Genomic DNA, 12,031 nt, shown 5'->3' with positions numbered 1-12,031 from the left:
GTTGGGTTTTTTGTGGGGGTGAGAGGTTTGGGGTTTTGTTTATTTGTTTTTCTTCAGCTGTAGTTGACCCGCACCAGAAGTGCGACAGCCTGTAAAGTCAAATTATCCTGGCATTATACAACCAGAGGGAGGTATTACATTATCTACCATATCACCAGTGAGAAAAACACGTCTAGTTTATCTGTATATATACTTTTTTTTTTAACATATCAAAGAGAAGGATGGCCAGTAATCACTTTCTCTGGCACTTATTGCACAAAGACCATTGGTATCAGACACACGGACAACTGCATTTTCTAATATAGCATCATTAAGAACTAACATCACCCTGTGTGATTGTACTTCTTTGATCAGCTGCAACACTATGGAAAGAATGCAGTTTGTTGAAATCCAGAAGTTTTGAAGAAACAGGGTTAATCTTGATATAAGTTTCTGTTTGAAACTCTTTCAATATAATTATTATTATAATTATTTCATTTCATGTTGCTGTCTGCTTGGAAAGAATAACTCTGTCACACTAAATATTAATGGCGTCATATCACATCCAATAATATGTTCATATGACTGATATGTAGTACACCTTAGAAACTCGTTCATTTGATTTGTTTCAGAAAGCAATATTTTGAATTGTTAAATGTTGTTGCAATAACTGGAGCACACAAAGTATTTAACAACTTGTGTTTCCCCAAAACATGAACAGTTTGTTTACTTGGTCAATACAATAAAAAGCATGGATTTAAGAAACTTCCTTAAATGTATATGGTATGAGCATCTCTACAAAGAGATCTCTGCTGACTGATGTTGTAGACATTCAACACATCCCGGTATTCTGAATACTCGGGGAAGTTTCTCCAATGATAAAAGAAAATAGCTATTTCTATTTAAAAGTGTTTGACTACAGGAGGGGTGGCAGATGCTCGGAAGTCTGTGAAAGGTTAACTACTGACTGAACTAGGACCAGAGTCAATGCTGCAACTCTGAGCCCATCTCTCTAGAAAAGTGTCAGTTATATTTTTTTATTTCATCGTGTCTTAGCTTCCCCACTTCCATGATGACAGAAAATCATGCTAGATGCCTCCATCTGCTCTCGAGTCTAAAAAAAAATTAGCCAGGCTTTATCTGGCACAGGTACCCATCTGTTGTCCCCTGAGGAGGTCAGGCTGCTAATAACCAAACCGATTCCCATCCACATCTAATTGAATTTTTCCCTCTCACACAAAGTCTAGAGCTCTTCAGTCCAAATATCTGTAACGAAAATATCTACTTAATGACACTACTTGCTTATAACGGTAATTAACAAGTGCTGCCTAACTATGCAATATCTATGGCCGTCAGACCAAATTAACTTCGCAGCTCCATTAGTGGCAAGGAAAGCTGTAGTGGGAATGTAGGTGGGGGTGTAACACAGGCTGGGCTTCCCCAGGAGTGCAGTCATGGCGACAGATTCCCAGTGCAGCAGTGAAGCCCAAGTAAAACACAGGAATCAAGCATGAAGACAAAAGTGAACCCAAGCCCAGACCCATTTCCCTTAATGAAGTCTGGGAGACAGAAATTTGTTCTCAATAGAACAGGGGGAAAGTAGTTTAGGAGAGCAAACCATGATACAGTTTCTCCAAAACCCAGCCAAAACAGACATACTGAGCTTGTCGTGTGTTGAATAATTAAAGGAGTGGTAAACTTTGTATCTCAGAATTCCCTACAGGTGGAGATTTTTGAAAGCCAAAACCATATCCCCTGTCCCATAAAGATTATAAAGATTTCGTTTGTTTGTTTTAAGCAGGAAGAGATAAAAGTATTAAATAATCAATATCAAAATGAGCAAAGAAAATAAGCAGTGGAGGTTGATTTTAATTGAAATCCACTTTGAGCGTGCTCCCAAAATTAGCAAAAATAGTCAAGCACCCTACTTCAAATAAATTTCTAAACTCCAAAAAAAGATTTTTCCTATCCATTTTTTTCATTGAAAATTTCATCGTCACTAAGAAATCTTATAACTAAGAAATCTGAATAAAAGACTAAAATATTACATGAATATAACAATGTCTTGAGAAAAATGGGATGTCAGTTCATGATAAGGTTAAATATTTTTATTATTTTGCAAGTTTGGAACAGGAAAAAACATATTTCTAGTAGTTCCATTGCAATGGGATTTTTCCATGCTCTTGCAATAAACCAGCGTGATTACTAATTATTTCACTGCAGCTTTTTTGTAGTTTGTTTGTGCATGGCTTGAAATATGCCACAGGTAGCCCTGTAGGCTAAAGATCTTGTCATATCAAAAGAGCAAGTGCAAAAGGGCAAGTGAATTGTATTCACTTTTATGACCAGCATCTTGCAAGTAGTCATCGGAGAAAAATATACAACAAAAGAAGAGTTTTCTCAGCTTCAGTGCCTTGGTTAAGTGAGGTGCCCAGCTATGTTTCTTTAGCTAATTGTAATGATTACTGCAGTAAGTTTGACACATGCCCCTCTAAAGCTGGACTGTGCCCATCAGTTCACTTCATAGAGGCTAAAGGATAACAAGGTTTGCACGCAATAATCTAATTAGGATTTGATCCAGCAATTTAGAGGAAAAAGATGCCACATTATATTAACCATTCCCAGGCTCAGTCAGTTTACTAAACAATATGAAGGATGACAAATTAAATCCAGAAGTAAACCCTCCCAGAACAATCTCACATTACCATACATACACTCCTATCAGGTAGAGGTAAGTTATTGACAAGTCAGGGTTGAGCAGGCAAGTATTGCTTCAAAAATCCAGACCTTGTTGGATGCTTTAGCACAACGCAACCTCCGCAAGTCAACTAATTGTGTTACTCATATGGTTTATTGAAATGAGGTTGTGCTCTCATGCCTTCAGGTTTGTGTGCTAACCAACTCTTCACAGTAACTACTGTGGGAGGAAAGGCCTCTGATTTTCTTCCGTGCTCCCCACATTGCCTCTGGTATCATGCATAATAGTGAGTGTACATCATCCACAATATTGTAGCCCTAAGTTACATTTACTGTGCTAATGTTTTGTGTAAATGCACATGTAAAAACATTTAAATAACCTATGAGACTTACATTGTTTTTCAGCAGCTTTGAGCAAAATAAAACCACTGCATGTGTTCTGTGACAAAAGCTCAAAGCTACAATGAATAGTTAAGTACAGCATTTGTCACCTGAAGTATTCCTATAGAACAATATCTCGTAGTATAGAATGGTGTTTTCCACATAAATTAAACCTTGAGTTTATCGGTACAGTTAGATTGAGGCTAAGGGAACGCTGTATTGAAGGTTAAGATCCTGAGTGTACCACCTCTATGGGTAGGTAGATAATTTATGAGGCAACGAGACTGTTTTGTTTAAGACACTGTTTAAGTAAGGTTTGGCATTAGTTTTAACACCACCAAGAGATAAGAACAAGCAATATTTGTTAATGCCAACCATGAACTTCCAAATGGCTCCTCTCTATTTTACCTCATGATAATGCCTTCCATTTACAAAATATTTAGTTTTGACTTATTAAAAACCCCACAATTTATAAATCATTTAACAAGTGCAATTTACAGTCACCTCTATTTACTAACCTCATACTTTTCAGTGCTATTGATTGTGATGGTATTTGATTTCCACCGATTTTGCAGGTCTCCTGAATCTTGCCAGATGTTTGTAATAGTATCTTCAGAATGCTTTTGAAGCCCCACCATCAATGTTCCACTCATTTGACTGATCCAATAATGAAATGTAATCTAAGACAAAAAAGGTCTTATTATTCCAGGAAAATACTATGACAAACAAAGTAATACAACAACTATGCAAAAAAATACCTGGCAAATATGTTCTTCATCAGTTGGAAGGAAAACATTGGTCCTTAAAGTTGCAGAAGAGGATCGCATTTCAGAAGACAATGAGAGGAAATAAGCTATTAAAAGCAATAAAAAAGAAATCTTAGAAGCTTGGAGAAAAGTTCCATAAAATATAAAACAAGAAAAGGCACATATAAAAGGTATGAAATAATAACTAAAAAGACAACTAGAAGTTTTTCTCCAGAAAAGTCTCATATAACACTTTTAGCCATTGCGTGCCAAGCTTTTATTCATATTAAATATTGACATAGTATTGCTACACGTGCCTGCTGTAATTTCAAGTAGGGTTCCAAAACGTTTCCTGTGCTGATGACTTGAATACTGAACAAGTGCAAGTTGGGAGACAAAGCTAAGACTAACTCAGCACGCCGATCAAAGAGCTTAAACTCCAATTATTTAATAAGATAGCATATTTCATGCCTAAACAACAAACCATTGTGAGGAAAAATACAGATTTATTACAACAGCTCAAGTCTTTAAGGAGCTGATGGAAGATGGGAGAAGATGCTATGGTGTTCCTCTGTTCCACAGATATGGGTTTGTTTTTTGGTTACGCAGAAATTTGCCTTGCTGCAGAGGAGCTTGTGTGTGTGTACGTGCTCCCATTTGAAGGATTGCCCTTAGAATCTTCACACTTCCATTAAAGATATCATTACCTTTCCGTTTACAAAAAAAAAAAGTCCAAATGAAAGCTTTGCTTTACTTGAAAGTGTAACAGCTCAACAAGACTCAGTGAAACATGGTTGTTGCTATGCCTTTTAACTGATTGTGTCTCTCCCTGACAATATTGTTTCAGATCTTTTAAAAGATAGAAGGCAACCCTCCTATTTTATGCTATCAAATCTGCTAGTCAAAATTTGGCTCTTCCTCAACACGAAGATTTCAGAGATGTTAAAGGATGCAATGGGAGTCAGCCTTCCCCCTGCCTTCCTTTCCCTTCCCTCTGCCTTCCCAAACTCCAAGCAATATCAGGTAAATTGTTGCCCTCCAACATCAACATGTAAATTAAGGCAGAAAGATGAAGAAAGAAGAAAAAAGGCAAGCATGACTGAAAGGAAAAAAAAGTCCTAAAAATGAAGATTTCTACAGAAACCTAATATCAGAGGAAGTGTAAAAACATCTAAGTACTTAGTTTATAAAACTACCCACTCAGACCTCTCATCCTTGCATGCAACTGGAAAGTCACTGGCAGAGGACCATAAGACCAGCTCAGTGCTGGAGCCAGCTAAGGAATCCCCCACAGAGAAGCATTTTTCAGCCTGCTACGAGAGCAGTGGCCATGGTCCCCCCACCTTTTAGACCCTCCACGACTGCTCAGGCAGCACTTTCAGAGGCTGCCAGCTGCAAGGATATTCTTCCTACCCACAAGAGATGGCTTGGTGCCTCAGCAGAGCCCTAGCCCTGACTCCACTGGTTTTTAACTTCCATAAAATTTTGAACCTTTTTTCTTTTAGTTCACAAAAGATAAATGTATCTAAGACTCATAAAAAAGGTCAGATTTCACTTGCCACGGGAACTTTAAGTCTTACACAGATGGGGCAGAAATGGTAATTTTAAGACATTCTTCGAATGGTGATTTTACATTAAACCTCTGCATAGGTAATAAGTTTCAATTACTAAAACCAGGTTTGTTTGGGGCTTTTTTTTAGTGATTTGTCACTGATCTGTTCAACTACATATTCAGCGAAAATAAGAATGAGGAGGAGAGACAGAGCTAAACAAAACCTGTTGCGTTCTGGTAAATGATTACATAAATCTTCAAAGGAGTTACATCTATCAAGTGATCTTTGCTCTTCTGCTAATGTGTGTGCAATTACTTATCCTGATGGCAGGAACTCTTCCCTTTCATACTTTGCGTAGAACATACTCTGCTCAGTTGTCACTGTACAATATAATTTCTGGTCTCTAAGCAGGAACCAACATAAAACTGATTACACAATCTGTTGAGTCACCAGCAGTGGGAAAACTTGAATAGTTGCCATAAGGAGATAAATATTTCCTAGGTGATTAGAATCGGCATTCAGAAAATGAAAGTACAGTTTAGCCATTCTCCAGGTAGAAAACCAAAATAACCGCATACACTTAACTCTCCTTAGCTATACAGTAGACAAATCTGAGTACACAGCCTGTCGGCAAGCTGAATAAGTACAAGTATTCAAGCTTTCTGTTATATGATCAAAATAACTTAGATCAATATAGTGGTGGTGCAACACCCCCCACACTCCTTTTAGGCCACTAGGTGCTCGGTGTGATTTTCCCCCGACCTGTACCACGTAAGAGTACAATGGACCAGAACATTATCCAAGACACATAATGGTCCAACGTAAAAGAAAGAAAAAAGGTGAAGGATAACAGACCAGAACGGTATGGCAACCCCTAAACATACCTGACTCCCATGACTCTTGCCGTTTGCAAACAACAACAATAATTGATCACTCCTGACAATATATGGATTGTGGCCCAAAGAGGGAGGTGATACCAGAATTTCAAGATCTAACAAGTTCTGGGGTTGTACAACTGGTGGAAAGTACCAGAATATCCCATTGTCCAAGTTGGGACAGAGAGAAAAAGTACCTGACGAAAGTCACTTATCTCAGGCCCTATAAGTAACAATTCTAGTGAGACCCTTTGAGCTCTTCTGGATCGCAGAGAACTGCAACCATCATCTCCCCTGAGCTGGGATGCCGCTCAGGCAGATACCTTGAGCATTAAAAGGCCAGGGCGAGTCGAATCTGCCTCGAGTCTCCATTATCGTCCACTGAGGAATGCCGATGCACTGTGAGCATTTACTCGAAACTCAAGAAGAGGGAAGTTTTAACTATAGGCTAGCCTCTCTTTCACCCACCTGTGTCTCTAATATACTCATTAGCTCTTATGAGTGGGGGTGTTCTTATGCTTTAACTGGATCCAAATACTTTCTGTCCACACGTAAGGAATCAAAATGGGCACCTGGAGTCACCAGCTGCGAAGGGACTTTTGGTCCTAACAGTTAAAGACTCGGTGCAAGCCCTCCCTCAAGTGATGTGTGTTTGTATGTTTGTGCTCACATACATGCTATAAGGTATCACAAACCAATACCCAAGTTAATGTGAATCTTGTAATTTTTGAATCTGTAAGTAAGTCACTGTTCAATTATTTTCTTAAATCATCTTATAAATCCTTAAATCAGATAATGATTAAGTGCTGCTAAAATTCAACCTCTTGATCTACCTCAAATCATTAATAAATTTGGAATTGCTGCTAAATCATAACTGCGTCAAATATTTCCATCTGCAACATATGGCTACTGCACAATTCAGACCTGGCAGATATGATGGTGACTGAGCACCCAAAACCAGTCAATGGGAATATACAGGGGACCGAACAGTTTGCTTCCTCTCTAAGAAACACTGGAAGCTGATGGTTCTCATCTTTTACTGGCTTTGGGTGTTTGCATAAATTAGATTTTTCCCCTGCCCACCAGTTCTTTGCAAGTTAAAGGTAACCTTTTTTATTAGATATAGGCAAAAATATCTTTCAAGTCTTTGCTATGTCCTGATGAGGCGTATACTACCAATCAAGTACAAACCCTAGAAACTTCAATTAGGGCAAGACTGTGTTGCCTGGTTAATTAATTTTGATTGTAGCTAAGAGTTTGCTATATTTTTATTCCCTAGTTTTTGTCTTTTCTCTGCTTCTTGATGAGAAGAGCGATTATTTTAGTGTTTCACAACTTACATACTTGAAATAAAACCTATGTTTATGAAAAAAGTTTCATAGTTGCTCAAATTTTTGTGCTAACTACAATTTAAATCAACACGTTTTTAAGAAGAGCCTTATTTTCAGAAGCTCAGTACACTGTACTGGTTTTGGCTTTGCTAGACTTACATTTCTTCATAGTAGTTTGTATGGGGTTACGTTTTGCCTTTGTGCCAAAAATAGTATTGATAACATACTGATGCTTTTTAGTTACTGCTGAGCACTGCTTACATCAGGTCAAGGTCTTTTCTTTTTCTCAACCCATTCCACCAGTGACTAGGCTGGGGGTGCACAAGAAGTTGGGAGGGGACACAGCTGGGACAGCTGACCCCAACTGACCAAAGGGATGTCACATGCCATATGATGCCACGCTCAGCAATAAAACAAGGGAAGAGACTGGCAGGGTGGCCGCTGCTCAGAGACTGGCTGGGCATCGGCCAGTTGCTGGTGTGGAATGCTTTTCATTTGTACCACTTGTCTGTCTTGGTGTTTATTTTTCTCATTGGATTTTTTTTCCCCCTTTTTTCCTTACAGTTTTAAAAAACAATTATTGTTATTTCATTTTAGTTATTAAACTATTTTTATCTCAGCCCATGAGTTTTCTCACTTTTACCCTTCCAACTCTCTCTCCATCCCACCAAGGGGTGTGTGTCTGGGGCAGGGGGGATACAGGGTGAGCGAGTGGCGGTGCGTTTCTTGGTTGCTGGCTGGGGTTAAACCACACCTGTCCTTTTTGGTGCCCAACTTGGGGCATGAAGGGTTTGAGATAACAGATTTGACCAGAGTGTAATAGATGGGATTTAACAATATTGATTCATCTCTTCTTGACATTAGTTTACCTGATCTGTGCCATGCTCTTTTTTTTTTTTTTCCCTGTACATGTTAAAGATTGGTGTTGACTTTTGCAGGATGTACTCGTATGCTACACACAAGCCAGAAAAGAAAAAAAAAAAAAAAGAGTGAAGTTCTTAGAAGCACACTACACAGGTAAAATTTTCTAATTGCAGAGCATCATGAAAATTATCAGCTGTGGAATGAGAACTTGCAGGGAAACTTAGAGGGTTTTTGTTGTTGTTGATGATGTTTTTTCTATGAAAAGTTTTTAATGTTATGTATCATTTTCATTTTGATGATTTCTAAACATGTTTTCCACATATTCACCTTTAAACCACCAATTCACGTTAATCATTATATGAAACTTCTACCTGTTATTAGCTTATGCAATGTGTAGGAGGTGTCACTTGCTTCAGAACACTACAGATTTCCACATCCCCAGATAATCGCAGTTTGGGAACAACGTGAAAAACACCTAGGCTAACCAGTCTCACAGCAACACTTCAGTCCCACATAAGGTTATATTCTTGTACGCTCTCCAATGCTGCATGCCTGCCTCCAGGTGCTTGCTCTGAGGGCTGCTGCACCACTGCTCGTGCACAGGAGAGATGAGAGGGGGTGGGTGGAGGAAAGGAAAAAGAACAATAGAAAATACAGAGAAAAGAATTAAATAGTTCGGGGTGATAACTTCAACCAGCTCACATCTTTACTGTGAGATTAGAGGTCCCCATCAAATTCTTTCCCTCCTTCCTTGCTTTCTTACAAATAAGTTTTCTAATAGCTTTGGAAAGCAGGAGAAGGCTTACTGCAGCTAAAGCAGTTGGCTCCAATTAGCTAAAAAGGCACGAAGTGAATCACATATTACAGAAGGAACAAGCCAGGTTCTGGAAAGCAGGGTTAACTTGGCAATTAGACAAGCATAAGGAACATATTTTATCTAAGGACAGGGACAATGAATTACTTAGTTGAGGGACAGTCTTTGATGCAAAGTCGAATTTTAATAAGATCTAGAGAGGACCTGGCTCTAACAGACTATCAAAGCTCTTCCTGACCCCAGGTCCAAAGTCACCTTCTCTCAAAATATTTGGAACAGTAACATTAGCCAGAGATAATAGATACACGCACTCTGGGCATTCACCAATCCAAGAAGAGGTGAATACACATCTCAAAATGGGGGACCCGATATTCATTTCTAAACTTTGTAACCATCAAGACTGAAACTATCACCTGATTTCTCCAAAACAGGTGAAGGTCACTTAGGTAGATAAACATGATGCTTGATGACTGATTACTTGCTCCTCCATGATAACAAGAATTGATTTCTGGAATATTGTCTTTTTTTTCCCTGAAATTCTGAGGTATTGTAATTACAATCACCTAAAATTTTGGACATGGGCACTCAGAAAACACATGGCAGAATCCAACCAAACTCTCAAGAAATTAGTAAAATTAAGCAAATAAAATAGAAGACTACATAATTTGTAAGAACCCATGGTTCCTTCAGAAAACATGAGGATTCTCACCACTGTCATTCCCACTGTGGTCAGAGTATGGTGGTCCCATGCCAGATTGACCATTTCTTCGTATCCATCCAGGCTGTAAATTCAATTCAGGAAGAGCTTTGCATAAATCAGTTTCAAAATCACACTTTTCACAGGAGGAACCTGAATTGAAGCAAAAAAATAAAAAATTAAAACCTCAAAAACAGAAGCAAAGGGATGTTCTCACCATTGTTTGCTATTTAATTAGCACACAGAAACACTCTGAATGGCCTCCTAGAAAAAGTAAGAAGCACCAGAATTTTTAAATCATGAATAAAGAGAAACAGGGGAGTGGAAGAGAGACAAGAGAGAGTGAATGTTGAAAAAAAGTTCAAAACAAACCACCAAGCCCTTCTACCGCCAAACCAAGCCCAAAGCAGTCCCTTGATATCATACCACTAATTTGGGGGGGGGGGAAATATGCTTTTTAATATGCTTTTTTTCTTCACAAATATATCTGCAGCTACCTAATTGTAGGAAACCATCCAAGCTAGCACAGCTTATATGCAGGGGCCATTTTTAAAATATACTGCAGCTATTGGCTGAAGAACTTCAGCATATCCTCTCTTTATCCAGGGTTCTTGCATTGAAAACCAAAGACTTAACACTAGCAAATAACCAGATAGAAAAAAAAAAAAATATTTTTTATTCCACTACTATTTATTTCACCATTTTGCAACCTACTTTTTTTGGGAACTTAGAGTATAAGTCCATTCCCAGAAACCCCCCAGCGCCTAATAACAGAAAGATGAGGTTCTCATCACCTAATATACTCCAAAGTTTACAGTGCTCATTGTCTTCACTAAGCTGCTGCATTAAAGCAGAAACCACACTGTTCAGAGAAGAGCTGAAACAAGTCCCCAGAATGACATAGTCTCCCCATTTGCCTTTTTTCTGACTGTATTTCTTCTGGTGCATGTAATGTGGTGGGGAAGGACTCCTCCCCCTTCCACATCCCCCTGTAGGGTAGCACAGGTTAGAAAAGGGAGGCAAAACACATCTTTCTGGCACAGGACCCAGTTCGGTGTACCAGTCCATTCAGAGAATTTGAGGTGGGTCCACGACCAGATAGATAATTGCTTACTCTGAGGGAGAGGTAGATGTTTCTTTCTGCCCTGGTGTGTCAGACATCTCTTTTTCCATCACATCGAAGATGAATGAAAGAGCTCACATGTGCCCGACAGGCTGGACAGTCCCATTCCTTGAACCACTTATTGTAGTGGTGGAAGGATTATTTAAAAAAAAAATTAAAAAAAATTCTTATCAGATGCATCTCTAAGGAACAACTTTGTTGCAACTTCACCCCAAGCAGAAAGGCAGGCGTGTGGAACTGCAGATTTCACACACTGTATGGAAACTTTCAGTTCACTTGCATTTTTCTCTTACGCAGGAGAGGAGGATAGGCTAAGACTCTGCCTTCCAATCAGGATTCTGGTTAGACACGAGAGCTTCAGTGCCTTCACTCACCGTCTCAAATTGGTGCTCACTCTAGGCCATCGCTGATGCTTTTGGTCTATTCTATATTATCACAGTTCACTAATCATTTTAAATAATGTTGCAACTGCAGCATTTATAGTCACATTATGGTGTCCAATTTCATGGCTTTCTTATTGGCATCAACTTACTGCAACAGTTAATTACTAGGTGAGAGAGGGGAAAATAGATATAATTCACACAAGCATTCCAGACTCAAGTTAATGCGCAGATTGGCTGATTCATCAACCAACTTTTTATTGCTGCTTTTATTCCTTAGCTCTTTAAGTGGCTGAAAAGCATGCCAGTGGTTCATCAAAAGCACAAACACTGCTGAGGCGTATATGCTTCACATTGCACAAAATGCACCAAATCAAGCTCAATATTTCCTCAGAAATATTCTCATAGCTGAAAAAAAAATTAAAATCAATATGTACAAGATAGCAAGAACAGGATGATTTAAAATAAATAAATACTTGATCATTCATGATTATTTTCCAAAGCAATATTAACTTTCATAAAAAATATAACTTGAAAGCAAACCAGTGTAAATTTGCTAGGAGATAGATCTACAAAGACAAAAATCACTGT

At 38.6% G+C, this 12,031-nt stretch overlaps 1 protein-coding gene across 1 annotated transcript in view; it reads right to left on the bottom strand.

Annotated features, from left to right (window-relative positions):
• Positions 1–12,031, bottom strand: part of MALRD1 (MAM and LDL receptor class A domain containing 1) — a 273,631-nt gene that overhangs the window by 246,792 nt on the left and 14,808 nt on the right. The window contains exons 3-5 of the mRNA XM_054190597.1: positions 9,950–10,090; positions 3,816–3,910; positions 3,576–3,737 (exon numbers count right to left, since the gene is read on the bottom strand). Of these exons, the coding sequence (XP_054046572.1) occupies positions 3,576–3,737; positions 3,816–3,910; positions 9,950–10,090 (398 nt within the window). The remainder of the gene's footprint in view (positions 1–3,575; positions 3,738–3,815; positions 3,911–9,949; positions 10,091–12,031) is intronic.

The sequence above is a fragment of the Rissa tridactyla genome, chromosome 2, assembly GCF_028500815.1.
Source record: "Rissa tridactyla isolate bRisTri1 chromosome 2, bRisTri1.patW.cur.20221130, whole genome shotgun sequence".
Taxonomy (NCBI): Eukaryota; Metazoa; Chordata; class Aves; order Charadriiformes; family Laridae; genus Rissa; species Rissa tridactyla.
This window is presented reverse-complemented; position numbering and strand designations above follow the sequence as displayed.